Below are 27,949 nucleotides of genomic sequence, written 5' to 3'. Positions count from 1 at the left end.
TTTACATAGTGTTTGGGTTGTGACACAATCTCAAAGATAGCATCATGCAGCCTGTAACAGCCATTAGAGATGAATATATGAGAAAACAGAACAGATTTACAGGATAAAGGGCCGAAATTGACAGGCATAAAATAATCCACAGTCCAAAACCTGAACTGAAAACAAACTTATTTTTCACAGCCTGAACTTAACTGTGTTAGGGGAAAAAAACACCCAAAAAACACAACAAACAAACATGTCTTTAAGTGGTACTTACAAAATACACTCTTCAGAACAAATCTGGTCTAACATGTAAAGAAACAACTGTTTGACCAGATCAACTAGAGGTATTCTGCATTTATGCAGTTCTTGAAGACTTTAATACCAAAAAGAAACTAATACCCCCAGTAGACTATAACAACTTGAAAACAGTCTGGACTGAAGGAGAACAACGATGTGGAACGCACTCGGAAAGTATATGCTACCCCCAAAATATCAATCCAAATGTTATTTAAAATTTGGCCATTTATTGTCCCATATTACCCGAGGAGCACTGGACCAGGAACGCAGGGGATACAAGAAACTCTGCTCTCCCAGAAACCTAAAAGGTGGGAAGAGGCGTGGGAGAGGAGGTTACATTCACTTCTTTTTCAAGACTGTTACTTGACTCCAGCCTTAAGCTGTTCTGCAAAGTTAAACCACTTAAAAAAAAGATTTACAATGGAAACACCGATCATCTTTATTGTAACGGCAACAGTAGTTTCATTATAGTAAAGAATGTTAGAGAACTTAAATTTTAATAAGCCAAGGTAAAGTAATTTTACCAGCCTCCATAAAATCCATGGCTATGAATCACACAAGACAATCGCTCGGCTGTTATATTAATATTCCGTTCCAGAGTTTAGGCTCCACACTGTGCTCAGCATCTTCAGGCTCCCTATGCCATTCAGCCAAGTATCCTTCCTGGTCATATTAGTGTGTCATATCTAAAAGCTCTCTAAAATCCAAACAGGATTAAAAATCTGGTAGCACGTGCACCAGAAATCCAACTAATTAGCTGCCTTATGTTACCTTCAAGAGGCTGGTTACAAAACATGTATTCAGTGACAAAAAAAAAAAAAAAAAGATGCAAAACTTGTCAGCTATAAGATAACGGTGAGCAACATACAGAAAGCACAAAGGGTTTAAGAAAAAAAAAGGAAAATGGCAGGTCCAGTTTTTAATATTTCTACCAACATGGCAGCAACCTCCGTATTAGGGTTTGAAAACCAAGATTTTTGTACTTTTTTTTAAAAAAAGGATATGGCTGCTTTGATAAAAACACATTAAAATGCCACCACACACATCTCAAGTTTCTTGCATTTAGAGGGACATCCTGCTTTTGTTATAAAACTATAGCCCTGCTACACTGCTTCCAACCCCATTTCCTCCCAGCTTCATCCTTTAATACTGTTCCCTACTCCGTACTTTTTAGGCTTAGGGAGCAGAATGACCAACAGAGGCAGACATGTCGATGCAGGAACAGAATGAGTGTGAAGCCCCCCCCGTGCTGCCAGATGGAGGGATGAAGAAATGGAAGTGATACTGGGGTAGTGTCACTATTGATGGAATTCTGCTGTCCAAAACTGCAGCTGGAGAGGCTGAGAGACATGACTACATAGCCTTTCTGAGGACAGATGGAGGGAGAGAAGAGAAGCACTTCAGCGTGACTCATGGGATCCGAGACTGACCAGAGCATTACAGGAATCCTTTGCTTCACATTTATAAAAGGACATCCCTTGCCCCAAAAGCTAAAGAATTTAGTTTTATATTGTCCATGTTTTTTTTTTCCTTGGAACAACTTTAAAGAAAACTTCCACAATACCAGATGGAAACCAGAGCTTTAAAAATTGTTTTCAATTTCTCTTCCCTATTCCGCCCATCTACAGCCAACCCTGGAAGTAAAACAGGATTTATGGATGTGAGCAGCTTGTAGGCTGTGTATGTGAAATCATATAGAACAAACTGCAATTTGCCTAAAGCAGAATAGGATTCTATCCAGCAAAGACAAAGATCTTGCATCCTAACTTGAGGGTCTTTTTCTAAATAAAGGACAGTGGACCATCTATAAGTCTCTTGATTGTTTTCCATTAAAAAGTTGCATGATTCCAAGAAACACAGGATTCCTCCCCATGTTTCCTCAACTGGAATTCCTATTAACTACATTTTTTTCTGAGAGAATGTACTCGTATCAACAAAACTATTAAAGCATAGATTTTTGTTGTTGTTTTTTTTTAACCACATACTCAAATACATAATAATAGTTTGAAAGGACTCTTACCAGCACCGGGAAATCTATTCTACTTAACAATTTGTAAGTATGGTTTCCCCATATCAGTCTCAAACCTTATTGCTTCACAACTGCAGTATCCCTTGAAAAAAATATATATTTAAATGGTCTGTTAATTTGTCTCAAATGGCTTTCAGATTTGGTGGGGGGAGGGAGAACGGAATGGCCAACAGAGAACAGTGACTTCAAAATATTACTGTATAATGGTTTCCTCTTATTAAAAAAAGGATACACTGTATTAAACAGCTGAAAGTAAAGACAGCGTTCAAAGCCCATGAGTCAAGCCACAGCCAAAACCGTGTTCTATCCCTAAGTATGTTTTCTTTCCTTTTTCTTTTTTCTTTTTTTTTTTTTTTTTAAACAAAGATTTCCTCAACTGCCATTTAATCTTCACCAGAGGGTGCTTCATCTTCAGATCCCTCATCCCCTGACTTCTCTGGTGGAGGGCTGGCTGATTTTTTCTTTTCTGGGGGACTTTCAGGCTCTTCATCCTCTTCTTTGGGGGATGGGGTCTTTTCTTTTGTTGCCTTGGAAGCTGTGGGTCGGCCTGCCTTCCCTTTGCCTTTCACTGGACTGGGAGTCACTGAAAAAAAATAAAACGCTTATAAAAGTTATTATCGGCTACCAAGACAAGAAAGTGACATGGCTTCATACAAACAGCATTTAGAAGACATTACAGTAACAGGTTTCATTTTACTTCGACCAAACCACACACAGGGTGTTTTATACATTCCATTCAAAACTGAAGGGAATGAAAAGTTAGCTAACAGGACTTTAGAACCATCTAATTGCAAGTCCTGACTGGTTACTAGATATGATGTTATCAACTAGCATAGCTAGCCTCTTGTCAAACTAGTACAGATGCCACTACCTATGATTTTGAACTTCCTGCAGTAGCATATCAAGTTTTTCTTTGGTTCTAATTTCTCCACCTTCCTCCACCCTGAAAACATCGCAAAGACCAGGAGTCCCTGTCAAAGCCGCCAATTATATTATTTGGCCACAATGCACAAAAAGTCAGACTGCAGCCAATAGAAGTTTGTAATCTACACGGGTTTTGCCAATGAGACATAGATACTAACTCAACCTCTTCACTAAGCAAGAGTTAAAGCCACTTTGTGTTGCTTTAAATCATGGTAAGTTACTAGTTACATGACCTAGCCCTTCAACATTACGCGTTAATGCCTACCGACCCAAAATTTCCAGAGTCTTCTACTGCAGAAAAATAAATACTAGTCTCTAAAGCAAACTGCACAGCTCTTCTTAGACCCACCTGTAGCCTTTAGCCTGGGCTTAGGCATCTTCTTTTCTTTCCTCTCTGGCTTGGATTTCTTGGAGACCTTTTTATTTTTTTTCTTCGAACTGCCATAATCACTATCATCATCATCTTCCATGAGGAAGTCTTCATCGCTTCCTGAATCTTCTGAAACAAGAACAAAATTAAGCTTTGGAAGTCAAGGAAAGGAAGCAGAACAAACAGCTGATATACACGCCAGTTACACAGAGCAGTCAGAAGACCAAGACTCTGCGACCTTATGAGCTTCCACTTATCTGCTGTCTTAAGGAAACGTGACATACTGGTAGGGATAAAGTACTATAACAAAGCAGGAAAGTGTTTTGAGGACCTCAAAATATGCTCTAAGCAACCCATTCCAAAGTAAAAAGGATCTCCTGACAGGGAGAAGTTAAGTGATCTTTATGCAATGGTACTCTCACTCCTTTCTGAAATCCTGTTTGCACTATTTCAATAACTTGAAATAGCGCAATTCATAATGCAATTCATTACATGCTAGACTTATCTATTCTCATGAAAGAAACTGGCCTACGTTGATCAATCAAGGATAAAGTACTTTGACATCTTTCCAAAAGTAGCAGCAATGCCTCAAAACTGATGGGGTAGCAAGAAACATTAGGAAATAAGCAACCCTGAGGGAGCATTGTGAGACATACTGCTGCAAATTAAAAACAAAAGTTCTAGATGTCAAAAATATAAACTTGGTCTGCTGGACAGATATTCATTAACAAGGAAGTACCAAGAAGGACAAGTTGTGTTTTCATTGTCAAGTCAGAAACCAAACTGTGTTCCTTTTGTTGTTTGGCCTGACCCATAAACTTATGTTTGGTACTATACCTATGCCACACTGACTTCAACTTTTTATGACACGTGCCAGTCCAATCCCAGTTACTCACTCTCCTGGAACTGTGCCTCATCATCCTCTTGTTCTTCTTCCTCACTACCCACATCATCCATAAGCATCTCTCGTTGTTTGGAAGCTGCTTTAGATGCTGCCTGTCTCTGCTGACGCACATTTTTGTGGTCTTCCTTCTCGTCCTCACTGTCCTCTGCAGCACAAAGTCACCATGTTATAACGAAGACACAAAACACAGGCCACCATATGTCTTCATCAGGTAGTGGGTGAGCAAGACAAAAGTCAAGTCCTTCATGAAAAAGCGAATCAAGGTGCTCAGTGAATAATTGAGCTGAGGAGAACACATTCAAGTCATCAAGTATGTTTCTGGAGTCATTCAACAATGACCCAGTGCAGCATCTTCCACTGTAGAGAGTAGCAACCCTTTTTACTAGGGCGTTATTCGCCTGCCATCAATGTTAACAGCCATATCATTACTCACCAAGGAGAGCATTAAAGTATCTCTGAAGCAAAACATTATTTAAATCAGATCTATCACAAACTATGCTTAAAATGCACAACTATCACTACATGCCTAGAACACAGTAGCTCCTTACTGTGCAATCTGTAACTTGGTATTTTTAGCCACAATACTAAAGAACCTAAGAACTGTGAAAGCCCACAGCTGAAGAATTTTCTCCCTCTTAAAATTTAAGAGACATGATGAATTATTACCCTCTTCATACTACTTCATAAAATGTGTAATGAATGCATACACAGTGCAGAACTGCTGCAACACAATGTAGGGATTGAATGCAATCAATAATAATACTTACTGAATACTGCACTTATCATAATGACTTTCTCAAAAAATTAAAATAATCATAGCGATCATTTCTTTACCTGCAGGCCTTTTCCTGGATTTAGAGGCTCTCTTATTCTTGTCTGGTTTAGCCTTTTTTCCTTTTTTGCTTTTTTGAGAACTCTCATAGTCACTGTCAGCTTTGCCATCATCTGCTCCTAAGTCGTCATCTTCACTGCCAAAGTCCTCATCTGGAAGGAAAAAGAAAATATGAAGTTTCTTCTATCACTCTGTGAAATATTGATGAGAACCCCAGGGAGGAGATTAACCTACATCTATCTACCCGTGAAGACAATTTATGGCAGCATCATATTACACAAAACATATCTGTTATCCCAAACAAGAGCTGGAAGCAACAATCAGTAGAGGCAGCATCCAGCTTAAGACGAGTGGGCTAGAAGAGTGCTTCCCTCCCTAAACAAAGAACTCCTTTCCTATGTCAAATCCTACCCCCATAACTTCCTTAAAAACTGGTCTTTATTTTGAAGATAACATTACCAGTGCAACAGTTAGTTACCTGCCGAGTGTGAATCATCTTTCTTGGTCTTCACATCTTTTTCTTCTGAATCCTCACTGAACAGGAAAGAAAGAGAGGTTTTAATTGGTACTTTAACCAGTCATTTGCTGTATGGGAAATAGAAATTTGAGAGCAAACTGATCTCTAAGCCAGGGATATGCACTTTTCCTGGACATTACGATGTTATACTTTAGCACTACTCAGAAACATATGTAGTTATCACGGTTAGAAATTTCAAATTCCTAATCACATATAAATTTATGCAGAGTCAAGGGAATCAACCAGGAGATAAGGATGAGATGAACCATGCATTTTGGTCCAAAACCTACCGACAATTCAGACATCTTCCATTTTACAATCAGGATTTTGAAGTTTTATATGCTAATACATGGCTCAGTCTATAGATGGAGTAAAGTTTTATTCTGAATAGATTTACAGAATCATCACCTGTCTTCATCTCATTGTTTTCTTTGGAGTTCTTCCTTCTGCCTAACCAGTTACCTAGCACATAGTTGGTCTGTGAGCTCTCAGATGATCTGATCTCTGACAGACTTTCCCCAACCCCCTCTAGTGGTTTCAATCCTCATTAGAGGCTTCCACTATCAAGGAAGTACTAATGTTTCTGTTCTAATTCAAATCCCCATCATTTGTCACTACCACTGTCCAGAGGTGGTTTTCCAAGCAGCACGCTGTCAGAGAATAAGTGTTTTAAACAGGAATGGTGAATACTGTATCAAGGGCCGCTGATGTACAACATATGTTTCAGGAATGGTTGAGCTGCACATTCTGGCAAAGGTCAGGAAACAACAGACCGAGGCTTCGCTACGTTCAGGTTTGGCAGTTGGCACTGACACACGATATTTTTGAAGAATACTAATAGTTTAGATAACATGTTATACTATGGCCCCATAGGCCCATTTGTTTTCCGTCTCATGGAGAGAACCGTGGATTTCAAATCACTTAAACACGCACACTTGTGTCCCATTCAGGCCCTCTGCAATGTTTGTAATACAAACAGAAGTGTTCTTACTCAAATATCCCCAAAGCTATTTGGACATTATGGTCAACTACTTAGTTACTTTGGGAGCTCCCTAGCTCATTCTTTATACAATGTCACACCTACTAAAGTTTTTATTTCTAGCATTACAGGCATTTGCGAGCACTTCTGTGGCAGACTGACCTCTAGAATTCATGTAAGTGCTGCATGAGCAGAAATATACACTGGCCTAAGCAAACTGTGCCAATCTGTCAAGAAATGAATGAACTAGATTTATCCAGAAATGTAGGTAGATGTCAGAAGTACTTGCATAACATCAGTTCTGCATTAGATTTCTATCCATCATTTGTGTCAAAACAGTGTAACACACATTTGAAGTGGCGACAGGAAACAATCGCTTGGCTTTTCCTTCCTGGAAACAGTTCCAAGATTAAGAAAAAACACAAAACAATGTTCATATCTTCAGGGCAATTAAAAGCTGGGGTGAAAATTGCCTGTCCCTCTCAGTTCATAACAGTGAGGAACCTATTCAAACATTCATTCAGCTTTCACCTTACAGCACAGGAGCATAAGGAAAAAAGACAGAGAGAAGCCTCCAAAGCATACCCTCTGGCAAGTTTTCTACATTCCACCAAACAATCCAAGACAGTTAAGAAATACCTTGGGTTTGTATAGTAAGAACCAGCTGGCAGACCCTCTATGTTGATGTCTGTCATGAAAGCAGTCAATTTATTTAATAGGCCTGTTTTTATCACCTTTAAGGCAACCATTTGCCGATCATAGTTACTGGGAAATGTTAGATGCCTTCACTCTAATAGTGAAAGTCTTTCCTGTAGTAGGACATCACTTACAATTCACTCATTTGACATTGTCAGAGCAACTCGGTTATCAAAACAAGATGGTTTCTGAATTTGACAAAACAGGAAATGAAAAACAAAGAACCACAAAACTAACAAATGGCCCCTACTACTGCTGCCACTGTACTCACCCCATTTAATCTTTAACCAGAGGAACACTGTGAGCATACCAAAAAAAACATGGAAAATTAAATGCATCTAGCCACTGTCTTACCTGGATAATTGTACCAGTTACCAATTTTTGTAACTCATTCCTCTTTGCCATTCCTACTGCCTAGATCTGGAAAGCGCCTTTATTTTTTATTTTTTTTTTAATGCCAAAGCAGTAGTGACAAGTACTTTACACATGATTTCCCTGCCAACTCAAATAAGAACGAACCACCTCAATGTCCAAGCTGGTTATGCAAGCTTTGTGATTGAGAGCTCTTACACTGCAGGCTCTGAATTGCACTTACAATCACTCCTCTCAGAAGATACTGCTCTCCACGTGCAAGACAAGGTTTGCAGGCATGTTCTTAACAGATGAAGTGATTCTTTTACCTGTCCTCCTGAGAATTCTTTCCAGATCGCCTCTTGTTTTTAGCCTCCCGGGGAGACGAACGGATTTTCTTGGATGGGGGACCTGAATCTCTTCCATAATCTTCATCTGGATAGGACAGCAGAAAATGGTTTTGAATCAAACCCTTAGCTCCCAGCAAATTGACTCAGCTCCACAGCAAAATGACTTCTTCCGTTATATTTTAAATGGACCGTTTCAGGCATATCAAAAAGTAGCCCTTAAAAAAAATAATCACAGATCTTAAAAGAAAACTTTACAAAAAGTCCTGTCTTAAACTAGTGATTTACCTTTTCTTCCAGCAGCAGCATAATAAAAATGCTGAGTGCAATCAAGTCTGAAACGTACCAAAATGCCTCACAAGAGACAGTATCTTAATTTTACAGCTAGTTAGAAATACAAAGTTATTAAGAAAACCTATTCACAATTGACATTTGTACTTATCTCTCTATGCTTTTAACAACAAGAAGTTTATTTACTGTCCTCTGATGGGAACAGTATATCATCACAGAGCAATTTACGGTGTAAGTTTTTACAGCTATTACACAATACAAGTAACAGGACTGCAATTAAGAGCTATGCATATTTGTTTCCATTAATTATCAATGTAATCTCCCTTAGGAAACAGTAGCAGTATGTCTATTTTCTAAGAACATAAAACATATTCCATATGGCTTCCAGAAATATTTCATTAATTCACGCAGAACAGAATATACAAAGATTATTTTTTTTGGTGCAATTCACAAAAATGCCTGACATTATGGAATTAACTAAAGTCCACTAAATAAACTGAAAACATATTTTACTTTAGAAAAAAAAAAAAGAAGTGGCATCAGGGGGATTTTGCCACAGAACATAACATAGACCAAGGAAGGATACAGTTGCTGCCAACAGCCTAAAGGCACTACAACAATGCAAGCATTAAATAATAAGATTTGTATCACCATTGTTTGTTTAATACAAAACATACGAGAATCATTATATTTTCAAATGTTCATTAACAGTTCAGAGACTGAAGAGCAGAAACTCCTTAGAATTTAGGTTAAAGATGTGACTACAAGCAACACAATTAATATGCAAAGCCAAAAATGAACAGCTGTAGCCCAAGGATGTTATATTGTTAAGAACAAAGTCACTTACCAGCATCATCTGATTCCTGAAACTGGGAGTAATCGACCACCTTCCTGTTCCTGTTAAAATGAAGGGAATAAATAAATCAGCAATTCATACTCTAAGGTACAAAAGCTTTCTTAAAGTAAGAAGAAAGTACCACATTCTTGTTTCCAGTGCAGGATTTGTAGCCCAAACACCTCCCAAGAAGACTTATTTACGTAAGCCATCTACACCTTTGAAGTCTCAAAAGAAAACATGGTATATCCGAGCATTTTCCTAGGGACCTATCATAGCAGACTGAATTATAGTCTAAGAAGTGAAAGGTGATTGTTGATAAGCAGCACTCTTACAGCTCATGACTGCAGTGACAAGTTATGCGATTCTTTCATTACTAAAACTACACATGTATCATTGTTCCAACTACAGAGAAAACACACTTTAAAAGCTATTTCCAAAGATTAAAAAGCATTTTAAAAAAGCAGCACCCAAAGATTAAAGATGCATTTAAAGAATGCATCGGCCTCAACTTTCTTAAGACAGAGCTCCCCCTCACACCCTGTTTCAAAGCTGTGCGCAGACCCACACTTCTGTTACTGCATCAGCAGCTTTGCTGCTCCCTAACCAAGCTGCCAGTCCCCCAGGTAACCAGGTGCCCTTAATAGGGTAAATACAACGGCCAATGATAGACAAAATCAGGCAACTACATAAGCAGCTATTACTGAAAGCAATGCCTCACTCACCAACAAACTTACTTGCACTTAGTATTTTAGGTTTCTGTAGTTGTTGGCTAGTTTTTCAGCACCCTTTGCTTTACTGACAAGCTTTAACTGCCCCCTGGTCCAGCTGCTCAGCACTACACTGCAGTTCCAGCTGGCAATGCGTGGGTCAGGGGCAGATTCCAAATACCCTCCTCTTCTGGAGGATGTGCAGAAGGAGAAAGAGCAGTTGAAGACAGATTTAGCCCTCCTTCCCCTGTCTCCGCTTTTGCTCTTTTTTTTTTTTTTTTGAAAACAATCCCTTTGACCCCAGCCCAGTGAAGAACTAAATTCTGCAGTCACCATCTCGTGAACTCGCTTTTACACACAGAAAAAGTTGGGCAAGTGTGAGGTGAAGCGACCTGCCCCTCAGCGCAGACTCAAGGATCGCTGCAAGCAGAAGCCAACACACGAACAACGACACCCTTCCTTTCTGAACAAGCCTGCTGAATTCCATGTGTACTTTGCAGAACTGCACTGCATTTTGGGATTAACATCACCCACTGCTGCTAAGACTGCCCAGCTGAATGATACGCAACAGCCATTGTTGTGTGCTGGCTGTTGATCAATTAGAAACCAATTAGAAGCCTCCCTCCTGTACAAGTACCTCTATTTATGGCTTACAGCAGCAGCCTTCAGAAGAGGAAGCTGCATAATTACTTTATTTCAAGCCTACATAAAGCCTCTTCAGCTCCAAACAACAATAAAAAAACACAGCTAACAAAAGAAGGCAAGACCAGGCATTCGACTTCCACACGTTGAATCCCATCCAAGCTCCAGGGTAAATGTGAGCAGAACAAAGTACAACAGCACCATGTTACAGAGCACTGCCCGCTCACCAGCAGCCCCAGTTCAGTACTACACAGACTCCAAAAGGCTCACCGTGGTGTACCACCTAGGTGAGGCCTCACACTCGGCCTCCTTTCCAACAGGAAGGTGTCCTGAAGACCATCTCCTGCCTGCAGGTGGAAAACTAACAGAAAATTCGGTTTATTTTGGTAAGCATCTGTCTTTCAGTGTTTCAGACATCACTATCAAGCAAAATGGGAATTGCAATATTGCCACCTTGCAGTACATTGGTCATACACAGCTTCATCTTCCTCATTTCTGTTAAAGGCCCATACTAAATCAAATACTAGAAGTGTGACACAGTCAGATATAACAACAAAAAAATCTGTTCTTCCTCTTTCTTAGCACTGTACCTTATCTGTTTTCAGCTGGAGAGCAAGTTCTGCTACGCTCTCATTGCCTGGCCTAGAGGAGCAGTACCATAGAGAAAAATCATTTGCAGGACAGAGTAGGGTGAAAGAAAGAAGGGATGCATACACTGATATTACTGAACATAGAAATCTCTACGTCTTCCCACCAGAGCCAGAGAAGCTCACAAGAGCAGAACCATGAAACAAGAACTGCTCTTCCATCTGCCATTCTTCTCACTCTGCTCAGCATTCACCCCATTTAGATCTCCTTACATTTCTAACTGTGAACAGCACTGTTGTGCAATGCTTAATGGCTACAAGCATACAAAGACTGCCTCCTTCATTAAACCCAAGCAATAAAGACAGGTAAGTTCACCAGAGTTGAGATCCAAGGGGAAAAAAAAAACAGAACACTTGCTGTTTTTTCAGTGAGGAGCATCTCTTTGCCCCTAGCAGACACTAAAATATGTTAAGGCAAGCAACTAGACAAGAATAAACAGCAAAATTCAGTTAGACTGAGCATAAAAAGACAGTCTAGTAGACATCTGGGATGGATATTGTTCAATCTGGTTTAAAACACATTGAAATTGTAAAATAACTCACTTGCTAATTCAGCTTAACACGTGAAGTGTGCATGCAAGGGAGATTGGGGGAGGAAAGGTACAGAGAGAAGTCCTGAGAGCTTACGTTTTGGTACCAGCTGACAGCTCTGTATTTCTGAAATAACAAGTAACTCATCCAGAAACCCACTGACATGTTACACTGGAAGCACTTGGTTAACTCAAGTAACACTCGAGTAATTTAATAAGAACTCAGAAGAGCACAGTAGTTCTTACAACTCATACTTGATGCTTATCAGAGTGAAATCAATTTTAAAATGATGAAAAGCAATATCATCACTCAAAAGGCTTGCTAAATACCTCCACAAGCGGTTAAGGATTGTATAGCATCTCTTCTTCGGCTAACAAGGTCCCTCAAACCATGTTTACGAGTTAACGTATCAGAATATAAAGTAATAATCAGTTAGAAAGCTTTTAAAAAAAGAAATAAAAGGGAATGTTTAGATCCCTGTGTATTTCCACAGGCAGTAAACCCCACAGTTTAAAGTCCAAGTTTAAAAAATTACATACACATCCTAATCAAAGCTTAGAGGAGTATTCAAAAAAGCGACTGACTGGGCTCACCATGCAGTGCAGAAGAGTGCTCAGGTCAAGTGATTATCAGCAGAAATAATCTGTTCTCTTACACAATTTGAGAAGTAGAATGAACGAGAGATTAAACGGTTGCTGAGGTTTTTGTTGTTTTAAACTCCAGCATGTAACTCTCCAACCAAGCATTTGTGGAAGGAGCTGTTGACCTTCCCTCTGGCCCAGGGCCTGGCACAGACACAGTTTCACTTTCTAATCCTCATTCCTGGGTAAAGCTGTCCTGCTCAACCAGCAACAGGCTACCAATAAATACTGCTGTTAAAAGCACTGCTCTGCTGCCTTCTTATACAGATAAGAAAAAGAGAGATAGGAAGTATTTCTTCTAGGTGTTTTCAAAGTTGTGCAAAACAAATAGGCGGTGCTAGACTCAGGCCTTAAATAAACAGACATTAACTTATAATTACATATCAGAAGTTGAAACATCAAAGCCTAGTGACAGTTATGTACCTGAAGCACGTCGCTATGGTGTTAGTCTATTGAAAAATTGGCACAACTGTACTCAGACAGGACTCACCGACTAGAGGTTCCCAATTACAGAGGTCATTGTTTGGGTCTGGACTTGGTGTAACTCCAAACGTCTGTAAGACTAGGCACTGCTCATGGTATCTGCAGAATTTTTAGGGATACACATGACTTGAAACTCCGTAAAACAATTAAATGATTTATGCAGCAACAGTTTTAGCAGCTTTGCGCCCATCCTCCATCTGAACCTAACTACAAATGAGGAGATTTTAAAATACAATATAGAACTATTCTGATGCAAAGGGGAAAAAACAAAAGAAAAAAAAGAAAAAAGCCAATTCTGCAACCTGCACTGCTCCTGAAAAACTGATTTTTGTCATACTTTTCCCTTGCTCTTTGTTTCTCTTTAGACTGAAAGTTCCCAGAGCAAGGCCCATGCCTTTTTACTTATCTGCAAAGAATTTTGCTCATCCCTGGACGTTACCAGGCATCATTACTCAAGTCAAATGCCATCCCAAGGAAGTCTTCCTTTCCTGCTAACCCACGGAAGTTATCCAGAATCTCACCATTTACATTTTATGTTGCCCAGGTACAACAGTGGCAATAAAGCAAGTTATATTTAATAGATTTTTTTTTTTCCCCACTGCAACTAAAGTTTCAAAGAGCCACCCTTCCACTGTAGTGCCAATGCAATACTGGAAGTTACTAATGAAGAGCTAAACACATAAAGCTATATGGCCTCGAAATACAGACAGATATCTGTTCTTAACTGGCTTCAATATTCAAACAAACAGAAAACCACTCTGATTTCAATACTTGCCCAGTTTCATTTTGCAGTGCCTGCAGGAGAGGAGCACCAGCAAGCAAAAGTGACCAGTACGGAGCAGCAAATGGGAACTCCTCCCAAATTCAGAGTCAAAATTCTCACTTAAAATACATTAATTGTTGCTGTGTATAAAAATGAGGGCTTGACATTATCTTACTTGTATTCAGAAATAGATAAGGACATAGTAACGTAACCAGCAACTCTAAATGCTCATGGCAGCATTTCAGAAGTTAGCCACATGGTGCAGAAGTTCAGTAGCTGTAGGAAGTTCCTTTCCTTTTCACTACTTGCCATTTTCTAACAATAGTGCGGATACCATCATTATCCACCCAACAGTAGCCTAATTGCATAAAAAGTATTTGGTTCTGAATTAACACGAACAATAAACCTGTAAATACGTGGGTTTCATTGCTACTTAATTACAAGAAACTGAATTCAACAACCAGACTCAGTCTTAAGACAGTCTTCTACTGACGAGCAGAAACTAGGGGTATCTGTCAAAGCCCTTTGTTTTAGCTGTGTATATATTCACTAGAAACTAACAGACATATTAAATTAATTCAAGAGACCACCAAATCTGATTCTGATAGAGAACTTCTCACCAGACACCCTTATTATCAACAAGATAATCAGGAAAAAAAAGTTGTTGCATAATTTTAAAAGTTCTGGATTTTCGTCTCTGACGAGTTCTCCAGTTCTCTGCTAGAAGTTCTCTACTTCTCCCAGCGCAGTAGCTTCTGAAGATTTACATTTTTCCCCTGAAAGCTACTAAATCCAGCTAGATAGTGAATTGCTCCAACTATTGCTGGCACGTGCCAGCAGGTATTGTGCTACTACAAGCACACACTGGACTTTGGCATGGAGTTCTGCTGTATGCCAGCACCTGTCAACTGCGAGTAAGACAAGCCAGGTCTTTCACAACACTGCAGGATTTTACGGATTTCTTTAGTTTATAAAAGGTTGCTCACAAAGGTATGCGACAGCAGAAACCTTACAAACTATGCCTTTAAAGACACAACGCTCTCCTTACCTGTAGCAAGACTCCAGTGCTGGCAAGTAAATCACCAGCAGACCGTACACTGAAGTGTCACAGTGAGCAGCAAAGTCACATCGCCGCTGCATTTCAGCACACAGGCACTGCCATTCAACATCAGACCACTAGTCCATCTAGTCCAACGTGCTGGCTTACAAAAGGCCAAAAACTGATGCTTCAGAGCACGGTATGCACGGTGCTGTTCATCACCTTTTAGACCCGAGGTAATTCCCTAGGAGGGGAACTCGGAGCTTTATCCGCCCTTACTTTTGCATGCAGGAATACACTACTGGTTAAAAGAAAAAAAAAAGCTATAGAAAAACAACTGTTTCACTAATCAGCGTGCCAAACCTCCTGATTGTGTGAAGCAGCCCTAAATCTCCATTTTAACTCTTACATATTAGAGGTATGACTTAAATCCAAAGTTACCACCGATACACGTGCACATTTAAATAGGTAAGAGGCTCCAAGTATAACATAAGCCTTAGGACTGCAACAAGTGAACAGAGCCCACATTATGACACACCTTACCTCTTCTGCAAAGAGCATTTAAACCCCGAGCTGGCTCTCGGGGCTCTCCCCGGGGCTAAGCAAAGCCGAACACACTCCGGGCTCAGAGCACGGCAACTTCTGCACGCCGCCACCGCTATCCGGCCCCAAACTCCAGGCACGGAGCTGCCGCCTCCTTCCTCCTCCTCCTCTTCCTCCTCCTCCTCCCGCAGCCCCCCAGCGGGCGGTGGGGCTGGGGGACAGCCCGAGGAGGAGGAGGAGAAGCAGGAGAAGAGGAGGAGGAGAGGGAGCGGAGGACAGCAGCAGCAGCAGGAGGAGGAGGAGGAGGAGGAGAGGAGGCGGTGGCCGCCGCAGCTCCTCCCCTCAGCGTGGTCCAGGCGGCCCGCACAGCCCCGCTCCCCCTGCCCGCAGCCCCCGGCCCGCTGCCTCCGCCGAGCCCCGCGGCTCCGAAATGGCGCCGGCCCCAAGTGGGTCACGGCGAGAAATCCTTTTTTTTTTTTTTTAATTTATTTATTTATTTTTCCCTTTTTAACCCCCCCCCCAACCACAAAATGTGGGACGCCGCCCGCCGCGGGCCTCCCCTTTCCACAACCTCCCCCCACCACCACCGTCAGCAGCGCCCCTCGCCCGCGCCACCGAGCGATAATTGCCGATAAAGTTAAAAATAAATAAAAATAGGAGATGAAAAGGGGTAGGAGGGGGGGGGGGGGGGGGCGGCCTCCCTCTCAGCCCAGGCTGCAGCCTCCCGGCCTCGCCGTCCTGGAGCTGCGGCGGGGCCGGGCCGGGCCTGAGGCGAGGCGTGGGGCTGAGGGGGGGGGGAATGAGGGAGAAACGGGGGGGGCCGGGCCCCGGAGGGCGGCGGCGGGAGGAGGAGGAGGAGGAGGAGGAGGAGGAGGAGGAGGGAGGCGGGAGCGGGGCCTCCGCGCCGCCAAGGACTCACCTGACAGGCCTCGACATTTTCCCCGGCGCTTCGGGCCCGGCCCGGGGGACGTCGCCCTCAGCCGAAGGGCAAAAAAATTAAAAAATGAAAAAAAAATAAAAATAAAAATAAACCAGAAAAACTAATAATAATTAAAAAAATAAAAATAAAATCACCCAAGCGGCCGCCGCTCGCTGCCTGCGGGCTCCGCGTACGCCCGTCCCCTCCCTCCCTGAAGCGGGAGCCCCGGGCCCAGCGCCTCAGGCCCAACGGTGCCGGAGCCGCCGCCGCCGCCGCCTCTCTCTCAGCCCCCTCAGGGGGGAGCCGCCGGAGCCGCCGCCGTGCGTGGGCCGCGCGCCCCCGCCCCGCTCCCCGCCGCCGCCCGGCCCGGCCCCGCCGCCGCTCGCCGCTCCCCCCCGCAAAATGGTCGCGTTCGCACCGCCGAGAGGATGCGAGCGGGGGGGGGGGGGGCGGCTCAGCCTACCCCGCTGGCACCGCCTCCTCCGCCGCTCATTGGCCGCCCGCGCGGCCCGGCCGCTCGCTATTGGTTAGTTCGAACCATCACGGCCCGGAGGCCCCGCCCCTCCGGTCGCCGCGGGGAGGGGGGCGAGGACGCCCCACACGCTCAAGCTGCTGTGAGCCGCGCGGCGGGACCGCCGGCAGATTCGACACCGGCTCCGCCGCTCCGCCTCCTCGCGTTTCCCCCGCTCCTCCTCCTCACCGCCCCGCCTCTCCTCCGCCGCAAGTAACCCGTCCCGATTTTTCTTTTCTTTTCTTTTATTTATATATATTTATATATATATATATAATTTATTTTTTTTTCGCGGTGGGGTGGGATCGGCAGATTCGCCGCGCGGGGAGGGGAGGGGGGGGGTGGTTTTGGAGGGAAAACGCGGGGAGGCGCCGCGCCGCCCCTCAGCGCCACGGGGCCGGGCCCCGGGACCCCCCCTCGCCTCAGGACCGGCCTCGGGACCCCCTTTCACCTCAGGGACCGGCCCCGAGCCCCTTCATCGCCTCACAAACGGGCCCACGGAGCCCGAAATCCCCTCAGGGCCCGGCCCCGAGCCCCCCACCCCCCTCGCCTCACGCCGCCCCTGAGGCGATGCGGGGCCGGGCGCAGTTTAGGCAGCGAGGTTAGAGCAAGGCGGCGGCCCCTTTGTCATGGCAGCCTGCCCGAGGGAGGGAGGGAAGGATGGAGGGAGGGATGCTCACCGCCAGGCTGCCACGGGCACCTCCTGCCCCGGGACAGCGGGACACAAAATCGCCTCCCCTCAGGGCCTGAGGCGGTTCCCAGGCCGTGTGTGGGGCAGGGGGGTGCGGGGAGGCTGCTGGGCTTCGCTCCGACGTCGCCTTGCCGCTTTGGGAGTGTGCCGAAGTGTGAAGTTCTTATTTTTCTTGTTTTCAGCAAGCGTGGATTTCATTAGCGGCGTTGATGGCGTTTGCAGCACCACGTTTGCCCGCGCCCATCAGCAGATCCAACAAACATGCACAACTTACGTAAAATACAAGAAAGTCCATGGAAGGTTTGGGGTTCCTCACACTTCTAATCCCCTAGAAATCCGTAATTACTCATTATGATTAATAAGAGCTGCTTTTTGCCATGGCAAAATAAAACATAACTCCACTGCCCGTGAACATGGCAGCTTTGGGAACAGCAACGTGCTTTTGCACTTCAGTCTTTACAGAGACTTATTCCTGTTTCACTACAAACAGCACATTAAAACATTTTATTAGATCTGGGGTTATCTGAGAAGACTGGTGTTACACTAGAAACATGGTCAGCTTTTACCTAATCCTAGGAGTAATTTGAGTTCATTTAATGCCTTTCCCGAGCTTAATTTGTCCCCTTTGGAATTAGTGCCATTTTTCTGATCAATTCAGATGTGCCCTGTCCTTCGTGCAAGTCAATACTCATGAAAATCAAGCTGATCAGGAAAGAAAGAGAGGCATTCAGAGCAACTGCCTGCCCGCATAGCCAGCCTCAAAATGCACTGTGTGAATTAATGAGCCATAAGGAGGAAGGCGTATTAACAGACAGCCACATCAAGGAATTCTTTTCTTTCTCCTCTTAGCTGGATATATTGGATTAAAAGCCACTATGATTGACTCGCAGATGCAAAAGTTTTGCATACTTATGTCCCACTTGTAGGTCAATCAGACTACAATAATCAGAACAGAAAGATGTTTCAGTGAAAAGGATCTAATTTGTTTTGCTGGCAGCACAGAGCAGTTCACATTGTATGCTTTATCCATCTCCTGTTATTGACAGCAATATTGTTTTTGTGTTGGACTCCTGAACCCATTTCTTAGGAAAACAACAACTACTACACGAGCAATGTCAAACTTGTTTTATTTCAAACTTCTGCAACAGTGCATTAGTTACTGATTGATATGGAGAAAACCTCCCAGCAGTTTCTTCTCTTTATATAAACACGATAACACTGCAACTTTACAGTAATCAGAACCCTGTCTCTAAAATACTTGTGCATAACTGCGAACTGTTTTAAAAAAAAAAGCTCAATTTCAATATTGCCAACTAGTTTCTGAACTGTAGTCTCCCCTCATGATTTCAAATTCTATTACAGTAAAAATTCCTGGCTCTGTTGACCCATGGATTGCTGTCATCAACATATTAAATACAAAGCTAAAGTAATGTTTTTGAGTCTCATGACTGCAAATTAGTTACAGAAATGAGAAACAACATGTGGAAGGGAATGAAATAGGTACAGTTGGTCCAGAGTCTCATAAAGAGCACAAAGTCAAAGAAGGCGCTACAGAAAGGAAAAATCAAGCGTCATTTTAAAAACAAGTTGTTCCTAATAGACTATAAAGACTATGCTTTTCTGCATCATATTGAAAGATCAAGTTTTTATGAATCAGATTTAACTTTGTTTAAAATATCTCTCCAAAAATGAGCTTCTATCAAGCTGACTTTTTGGTTGTTTTAAAAATGTGTTATTTCAACCAGCACAAGCTGGGCAGAACCAATCTCACAGGTAAGCATTCTTCACAAATTAACGCAGCAAAAAAAAACATGTTTAGGTGGGGCTTTTGAATCAGTTTGTTTTACGAGACTGAATCAAGGGTTGGTTTGTTGTTTCTTTTTAAGTACCTTATGTGCCACAGAGCAAACTGAAAAAAAAACAAACACACATCTGCACAGTAAAATCGTTTTCCTGTCTGTGTTTTTGTACCGATCTCGAGTAACGACTGTTTCTGTTGTGCAGGCTTGGTTTTCTACACTTACTTGTCTGCTGTGTCTATTAAGATGTTAACAAGCAGTGTGGGAAAAAAACAAACAAACCGCCAAGGCATACACTGGTACCAGAAATCTCTGGGCCCAGCAGAAATTATGTATAATAAAAGAAAATCATAAAAGCTCTTCCTTTGGCTTTTTGCTTGTTTCTGAGAGGCACTTCTGAAAAATTAAGAGGTCCAGATACTAAAGAGAAACTGGTATGTAAAAAAATGGTATACAAAAGGTATAAATAAGGCATTTTAACCCATGTTATAAAATTCCTGTTCATTTCCGAGCTTTTACTGACTTGAGTGGTTGGTTGGTCCTGAGCAGAGACTTCCACTCTGTCTCAATTTCTTCATCTGTTAAGGCAGCTCCTACACTTGACCTCTTTGCTCAAACACTTTGAGGTGCACATAGAGAAATCAATAAATAACACACGAATACTAACAGCTTCATGACGTATCTTAGACCCTTTTCTCCGTATTTCGTAGAGGACTAAAAATACTGATAGGATGATTAAAAAAATCATTTTTTTTTCTTTTACCTAGTATGTTTAGGCAGTAGAATTCAACTAGAGTTCAATTTTGTTGCTAACCAGTTCTACACATTTCATATATTTCAGTGAATCCAGTGGCACAGGAAAAGGTAAGTTTAAGTGCTTATGAAGCTGAATTTGTCAATTTTTGCACAACAGAATCCTACCCCAGCTACTTTAGCTTTTAATAAAATAGTCAGAACACAACATTAGGCCTAAATTTCATAGCCCTTACTGTTTACCTGTCCTTCTCAAGTCCAGATAACAAAAACTCAGCATTCTTTTGTGCCTAGTGAAGGTAATCGGTTCCTGTTCTTACTGTCCTCTCCCTCCATAGATTGTATAGAGTAAGAAAAGACGGACAGGAGTACCTTGCCAAAGAAAATCAGTCCTAAATTAGCGTGAATCAGAACAAACCGTTTTCAAATTGTGCTCTGGAAGGAAAGTCTTCCAATATTTTCCTCTCTCAGCACTCTGCTTATTTAAACTGCTAGGGAAGGGAAAACATTATTGAAGAGCACTTGTTTAAATCCTAACCCAAAACCCAGGCAAGACAATTCTGTGGCATAGCACGCTTACATAAAGTGCATACAATGCTACGTAACAACAGCCTTGCAGACTGAGGTTCCTAATAACTCCTCTAAGATAACTATCTAGAGTGCTTTTACCTGTTTTTGTTGTTGTTGTTGTTGGCCAGAACCGTTCTCAACAACAGCAAATACCTAGGGGACGTGCTAGGAAAAGCAGGCATCAAAAGGCAAGTAGGGAGCAGGTCTCTTCATTTCCTTTTGCCCTGCAAAGTCTTCTCCTTCGCTTCCCCTTTGGACCACTAAAACCAGCAGGTGGGCTTTCAGAGAGCTGTGTTTCCAGCACCATCCCTGCTACCAAACTCACTCATCGCTACAGAATAATTGTGGGAAGGCAATTCATCAGCAATTGCAAAGCTATTCGAAATTGTAGGATACAGGGTGTTCTAAAAGTGAAAAGAACTGTTGTTCTGTCATACAAAGGAGTTTACAACCTATTCCTCATTCAGCTCTCAGTGCCCTAATAAAGTGGCAGCAGAACAGAATACGTAGGATTGTGCTGGACAGAGGGTGAGGGAGAATGAACGAACAGAAGGCAACCGGGCAATTCTTGGCACAAACTCGGGGTCTGTGCTCTACGCCCCCTGGTCGGTGTACACGTGAGTAAGAGCCGTGCTGCATGAATTCTCAATTCGCACACCGGTTATTTTTACACGGCTGGTAAAGTGGGACACAGTCATAACCCACAGCTGGCTTCACATCTTAAGGACAGTTGGTGACAAGGCTGGGGTGCGTCGGTCTCTCCGCGACGTGCCAGCACAGGTCCATGGTTCCGCAGCACGAAGTAAGGAGTTTGCTGCAGTCCCACACTGGGGATCCACGGGCACAGAGAGACCGCGTGAGCATCGTGTGCATGACATAAAGGGCACTGTGAGGCTTTGGAGTGGTGCCACTGTGTGTGGTGGGTGCGGGCTGTGGGGAACAAAAGGTGCAGTGATATTAAAAATAGACTTTCCACATCCTTCATCCTGCCCGGGACAGGTCGTCACATGTGAGAAGATGAAGATAAGTGCTCGAAACATAAAAAGTATTAATCCAAGCCATGTGCTCGAACACAGGCTGTGCTACATGACTAGCAGCAGAGCTTCCAGTCGCTGCTGCACGAGAAGAAAGGAATCCTGTTCTCAGCCTTCTTCCACTTCTCACTCCCAGTCATTGCAGCAATGCTTTACCGAGCATGAATATGCACTAAAGAGAAGACAGTTCACTATCATGTAAAAAAAAGAAAAAAAAAAGTGAGAGCTGCTTTGAAAAAATAAAATAAAAAATACAAAAAAGAATAAAAGGACATTGCTGCTAGACCCAAGCAGATGGTGTAGTCAGTGCACCTAACAGCAAGCCCAACCTGGTGGGGATGCCTCCTTTATGTTAATGTAATCCCCGCTCCCAGAAGCAGAGGAACTTCCATCACGGGTGGACGAAGACATCATCTTTTCAATCAGGACTCTAGAAGACAAACACACGTGACTTTGGTTATTTTCTTACACAAGCAGCATTGGGCCACACAGTTTCGAGGCAATACAAAAAATAAAATAAAAAATAAAATAAATAGAAATAACTCCTCCTAGGAGAACACACAATTCCAGAACTTGAAGGACTGAAGAGTGAGGTTAAGGAGCCTGATCCGCACTGACAGCAGCTCCACTGCCATTTCCTGGCAGCACCAGGAGGCTGCAGTGACCATAATTGAGGCCTGAGGACTGGGACACCACAACCAGTTACCTACCTGAGGTACGGTGCGAATGCCCAGCGCTGCTGCCTCTCACCTTTCAGAACAAGCAAAATCCTCTCTTGGATTAGTGCATCACAAAAGAATTTCTAATATATTTGCACCAGAAGCCCCATCCTCCTGGAAGAAGGCAGCATATGGGAAAAACCCATCCCTGGTACCAATTAAAGCATTTCTGTTCCCAAAAGCATGCCTGAGCTTAACCAGGGACAGAAGAACTTCTGACCTTTTAGAATTCAGTTTCCCTCCAGGAGATTTACTTGCACGTTATTGCTGCCATTTGTTACTGCCTGACAGCATCTCCCCTCACCTCAGATGGCGGTGTCTGAGAGAGGGAATTAACTCTTGAGATGCTCCACGAGGCATTGTGCCTACCTCATGGACTCATTAATGTTCTTGTTTTCCTTGACAGACGTCTCCACCCAGCCAGAAAAGCCGTTTTCTTTGCTGAAGCGATCCACTTCTTCCCTTGTCACTGCCCACGGGGAAAGGTCACACTGCAAAAGGAGAGTCAGACATTTTAAGTTTCAGCCTTTTAATTTTTAAGCTGGGAGGGGAACCTCTCCCCTCACCCCAGCAGTGCCTGTGTGGAGGCAGCAGGAGGGCTCAGCCCCGCGCATCTCCGAGATCACAATCTGAGCGTTCCTAGGGCAAGGTTCTTAATGGGATGTTGCAAGCAGCAGTACATTTATCTCATCTCAGATGCTGCCACACCTCAGCCAAGCACGCATGGAATGGAGGTTCCTCCAGAACAGGACAAGAAAGCACTGTCACTCATCCAAAATCTGCCAGGCCTAGCAGCACCAAGGGGATTTTAGTGCTGTGGTGCCACCGAGGCCATCCCATGGATGTCAGTGGACAGCATGAAGAGAGTGAGGAAACCTGTCCCAGGGGAGCTCGTGTTGGTGGGAGTGCAGCCCGTGCAGTCACATGGCTTCATGCAGGCACAAACGTTACTGTAAAATTGCTATCGCAGTTCATTGCTTGTGAAGAAGTGGAGAAGAAAAGCCATTCTCCCACCCACCTTGCATGTTTTTGATTCGTCTCCAATTTTAGACTCTCTCAAAGCAGGCAAGTCTCAAACTGAATCTGGGAATGGCTGCTGAGCCAACGCTGGCACGCAAGGAACAGAAAAGTACTTTTTAAACGAACGAGAAATAAATCACTGAAAGACAGCACCCATTCTGCACGGCGAAACCTGACACTGCACCCAAAGGAAAAGTAGCCATTGCTGTGGCAGCTCAAGTTCCTCCCACAAAAATTCCCCAGGCAAGTTAAAGACCAAGAAAGCAGAAGAAAAGCTTTCAGTGCCCAAGGTACTGATCTCTAGCTCCAGCAGCAAAAGAAGCATCCTAGGACAAAGCAGGTGCTAACACCTCCTAAGTGCCATCCAGCCTTAGGTCCTACCACTCTCCTAGGTAGAGAAAGAAAATTCCAAAGACATTAAGGAAAGGATTAAAAAGCCCACAGGCTGTGGTACAGCACAGGGCAAGGCTTAGCAGTGGAGGCATCTCCTGCAGCTGGGAAAGAACAGGTAAACGTGTACACACACAGAGCGTGTCTCGAGCTGCTCACTTTGTTAGCCAGCAGCAGGCAGGGCACGGGGCTCCCGTCTGGCAGCGTCAGCTTGCTGTCCAGGTCCTGCTTCCACTTCTGGCTGTTGCTGAAGGTGCTGACATTGGTGACATCGAACATGATGATGCAGGCGGATGCCTCCCTGTAGTACAGCCGTGTCATTGACGTGAAGCGTTCCTGCCCTTCAGGATCAAAAGGAAAAGAAAAATCCCCCCAGAAGTTACCGTTTTTTAGATTTATTCATGTAAATTGCCTGCCCATGAGGGTACCGCATTTCCTCAGCTGACATCGTCTACCTCCACTACATAATGAGGATACAGGCACTGAGATGCATCCTGCCTCGGTGCCTCAGCAGTGCAGGGAACTGGGACAAACTGAGAGCTCCTAACCCCGACCCAGCCACTCAGGTGTCCCAGAAATGTTCTGCCCGACTCCCAGTGTAACAATTTATATTAAAATTTCACATCCCCTGGATGCGCAGCCCCTGGATGAGGGTGGCCGCTCTGCCTTCCAAATCTTAAACGCCTTTTGGGGACTGCAATCGAAATCAGTTTCTTGCTGCAATCCTCTTGCAGCAAACTTCTCCTTCCTGTTTTCTTTTTAGAGATTCCTGACGCACACGCCTGAACGGCGAAAAAGCAGGCACGCACAGCCCCGTTTTCCTTGCCACCCTGCATCCAGAGGTGCCATTTTCGAGCCACTACGGCACTGACCTGGCCTTTGCCCTCTGGCACTAGGGCATCTGAGGATGGCTGAGCGGGCTGCACGGCTGGCCCACCCCAAAAGCCCCCCAAAGATGCCCCACTACTGACCCAGGCCGGCCACCCCGGCTCAGCACGGCGTCCTGTTTCCATGACTGCTGCTCGCTGGGCTCTGCTGCTCCAGGGGGGACGCCTGTTCCCAAGGAAACCCCCAGCCCTGCTCGCACAGGTCACTGAGCAGCCAGGGAGCGACTGCCCGGGCCCCTCTGGTCCTGACAGCGAAACCAGAGCGACTTCAGTGGGGTTTCACACACTGAGACATGGGAATTGGGCCTGGCTGCCACGCCACAAATCAGAATTTGCACACCAGACTCGGAGCTGGGAGGTTATGCACTTGGTTACAGATCAGCTCTCCCCCCATTCATCTGCTGTGCCTTTGCAATTGCAAAGAAAGGCTTGATAGAATTTATCCTCTGTGCTGCTGTGTTCTTTGCAGATGAGTTTTTGGTTAAATATTAAAACTACTGCTGCAAACTAGAGACAGCACTGCAAACCAGGACAGTCCTGTCCCTTGAATCCACGGGCTTTTAGGTTTTATGTTTGCAGCAGACTCCTACTGGAGGAATATAATAATAATAACAATAAATAAAAAAGCCAAGCACTCAAGAGCTTTCAATTGACTCCTGAACAGCTTTGTGGTTCATGTGACATACCTGCAATGTCCCAGAGCTGAAGTCGCACTGTCTCCGACTCTGACCACTGGACCACCTTCAGAGCAAAATCCACTGAAGAACCCCCCAAAAAGAAAGGAAAGCTCATTAGGGGCATTCTGCACTGCGGGGCTTGTTCCTCCACAGCCTCTTGCCACCTCCCAGTGTCACTGTCCCAGTTGTGGCAGCTCGCACTGGACCAGCAGAAGTTTTAAGTGAAAGAATCAGAGCTAACCATGCACCATGCCCTCTTTTAAAATTCATAATCTTACAGGAAACTCAGAAAAACACCAGTGAAATGCTGGATTTGTGGCAGTTGTCTGTTTTTTCTGTACTGCCTAAACCATTCAGCTGCTGATAGATATGTGGAGCCTGGTGTTTCCTTCCCGTGTGCTGCTCACCACAACCTGCAGCTCATCCTTAAACACAGAGAGCAGAAAGGCTCCTGACAGTACCGGGTCCACCACTAAGCCATGTCCCTTGGTGCCACGTCCACGCACCCATGAAACACCCTCTGGGGTGGGGGTGCTACCAGCACCCCAGGCAGCCCGTCCCAGTGCCTTTCTGCAAGGAAATTCTTCTGACACCCACACTAAACCTCCCCTGGCACAACCTGAGGCCATTACCTCGCATCCTATCTCCTGTCAGCTGAGAAAAGAGCCTGCCCTGTCACTGCAGCCTCCCTGCAGGCAGCTGTAGGAGTGACATGCTCTGCCCTCAGCCTCCAGCCCAAATACCCCCAGCCCCCCAGCCCCACTCCCTGCTCCCCTTTCCCAGCAGCTTCTCTCGCTGCTCTCTGAACACATCCCAGCCCCTCAGCATCCTCCCTGCAGCCCGGGGCCCAGAGCCAAACACAGGACACATTCCATGAGGGCCCCATTGCGCTTTATAGAGGCCAAATATCCAGGATAGACCAAGCAGGAGGCGGTGGGGAGCCCACAGGGAGGCTGCGGGGCTCCCCCATCCTCTGCCGCTTCAGCCCCTGACCCCAGGGTGCCGGCTCCTGGCTGCGGGCCCCCCGGGGCTCACCTCCCACGGTGGATTTGTAGTGCCGGTTGAAGCTGTCGTTGGCGTAGCGCTGCACCAGCGACGTCTTCCCCACCGTGGCGTCCCCCACCACCAGCACCTTGAACATGCGGTCGCGGTGCCCCATCGCCGGCCCCGCAGCCGCCCGCTGCGATCATGTGAGGGTCAGGTGGCGGCGGCGGAACAGCCACCGGCCGCGGGGCTGCCGGGACGTGTAGTCCGTGGCACCCGGCCTTGCCACCATGCAGGCCTGTGGCTGCTTCTCCCCCCTGGGACCGAACCCCCTCTCTCCCCCCAAGGGTCCTCTTTGCAACCAAACAGCCCCAAGGGGACCCTCGGAGATCAGCTGAGCGCTTTGGGGCCAGGCAGTTAAAGCGTTTTAATGAGGGCTCCGTCTGTTAATGAGGCGGGGGCTGATGGCAGCCAGCAGCACCCGGCCGCCCTCACCATGAGGAATTGCTGCTGGTTGCTCAGGCTGAGGCTGCCCTGGTGCAGCTCCGAGCCGTTCCCCCACATCCTGCACTGCTGAGCCCGGTGCCTCTGCTTCCCCCCTCAGGAAGCCGCAGAGATCCCCCACTGCTTTCCTCCCCCACTGCTTTCCTTTTCCCCAGCTAAGCAGGAAAAGGATCCGTCCCCACAGGGAGACCCAGGCAACCGCCCCGTGCCTGAATACCCTAATATTTGGGGCATGGGGAAGCAGGGCCCAGGTCCCAGCACAGTCCTGTCCAGGCACAGCCCCACGGGGGATTGCTCCACACCAACAAAGAGCAAATCCCACACCTGGGGGGTAGGCAGAGCCCTCTCAGTGCCACCAGCTCCCGCAGAGCCAGGGGCTGCTTAACACACCCCCAAATCACACAGAAGCCCCATGCCCTGCTCGCCTTAACCCAGGTGCAGGCAAGGAGCCCCCGGGGACCAAAAGCTGGAAACTGGAGAGGAAAATGTTCGTGTATACGTAAGAATTGTACTCAAACAGCTGATTACGCCTTAATAGATGCTTACACCTTTTAAGGGAAAACTTTAAACCTGAGAAGCAAGAGGCAGTTTTCTACATTTCCCCTGGGGATAGCATACTCTTCTGTATTTTGCTTCTATACAAACACTTCAAACTTTTGAAGTCCCGTTGTCAGTCACACAACCGAACAACCCTGCACGGCATTAAACGCTCCCCTCCACATAGATCAAGCCCTGAATGCAAGATCAGACAAGTAAATAACGCCAACACGTCAAACTAATTTGAAAATACATTACTTTTTTTTTGTGTGTGTGTGTGTGTGATTTTTTTATTTTTATTTTTTTTGGTACTTTGTGGGTCTGAACTGTGCTGCAGTGAAAAGAACACACAAACGCTCCCCCTGAGGCGGCGGGCGCCATTTCCGAACCACCCCTGAGGCGCAGCCCCGCCCCCTCCCCGCGCACCTCCCGTTAACGGCCATTGGCTGGGCGGCGGGCCGGCCGAGCCGCGACCCGCGCCTGCGCGGGAGGACGGACTACGCTTCCCGGCACAGCCGCCGCGAACTACAACTCCCAGGGTGCACCGCGCCGCGCCTGCGCGCTGCCCGCTGGCGCTCGGGCCATTTAAATGTGTGTGAGG

At 45.2% G+C, this 27,949-nt stretch overlaps 2 protein-coding genes across 3 annotated transcripts; both read right to left on the bottom strand.

The window, feature by feature from the left end:
- Window positions 1-693: 693 nt before the first annotated feature.
- Window positions 694-16,557, bottom strand: NUCKS1 (nuclear casein kinase and cyclin dependent kinase substrate 1). Of its 2 annotated transcripts, none has more exons than XM_032203064.1 (8): window positions 16,273-16,557; window positions 9,367-9,416; window positions 8,211-8,316; window positions 5,817-5,872; window positions 5,341-5,490; window positions 4,499-4,651; window positions 3,582-3,731; window positions 694-2,891 (listed from the first exon to the last, which is right to left on the bottom strand). In XM_032203064.1, the coding sequence occupies exons 1-8, from the start codon at window positions 16,287-16,289 to the stop codon at window positions 2,692-2,694; spliced, it is 882 nt and encodes a 293-aa protein (XP_032058955.1). In that variant the 5' UTR covers window positions 16,290-16,557; the 3' UTR covers window positions 694-2,691. The 2 variants fall into 2 exon arrangements, with proteins under 2 accessions (XP_032058955.1, XP_032058956.1); XM_032203065.1 differs by having other exon boundaries at window positions 3,582-3,728; window positions 16,273-16,555.
- A 5,302-nt stretch (window positions 16,558-21,859) lies between these two features.
- RAB29 (RAB29, member RAS oncogene family) lies at window positions 21,860-26,494 on the bottom strand. Its single transcript, XM_032203222.1, has 5 exons — window positions 26,359-26,494; window positions 25,333-25,404; window positions 23,919-24,100; window positions 22,719-22,840; window positions 21,860-22,060 (listed from the first exon to the last, which is right to left on the bottom strand). The coding sequence occupies exons 1-5, from the start codon at window positions 26,480-26,482 to the stop codon at window positions 21,943-21,945; spliced, it is 618 nt and encodes a 205-aa protein (XP_032059113.1). The 5' UTR covers window positions 26,483-26,494; the 3' UTR covers window positions 21,860-21,942.
- Between the last annotated feature and the right edge of the window lie 1,455 nt (window positions 26,495-27,949).

Source organism: Aythya fuligula, chromosome 25 (genome assembly GCF_009819795.1).
Source record: "Aythya fuligula isolate bAytFul2 chromosome 25, bAytFul2.pri, whole genome shotgun sequence".
Classification (NCBI taxonomy): Eukaryota; Metazoa; Chordata; class Aves; order Anseriformes; family Anatidae; genus Aythya; species Aythya fuligula.
The sequence above is the reverse complement of the archived record's forward strand: the minus strand, read 5'-3'. Positions and strand labels throughout refer to the sequence as shown.

Coding starts and splice junctions, on each gene's coding strand:
- NUCKS1 (XM_032203064.1), bottom strand. Junction 5,491..5,816: donor AGATGATTCACACTCGGCAG/GTAACTAACTGT, acceptor TTTTCCTTCCAG/ATGAGGACTTTGGCAGTGAA. Junction 4,652..5,340: donor ATCCAGGAAAAGGCCTGCAG/GTAAAGAAATGA, acceptor TTTGTGCTGCAG/AGGACAGTGAGGACGAGAAG.
- RAB29 (XM_032203222.1), bottom strand. CDS start 26,482: ATGGGGCACCGCGACCGCATGTTCAAGGTGCTGGTGGTGGGGGACGCC. Junction 25,405..26,358: donor CTACAAATCCACCGTGGGAG/GTGAGCCCCGGG, acceptor GGGGTTCTTCAG/TGGATTTTGCTCTGAAGGTG. Junction 24,101..25,332: donor TCAGCTCTGGGACATTGCAG/GTATGTCACATG, acceptor TTGATCCTGAAG/GGCAGGAACGCTTCACGTCA.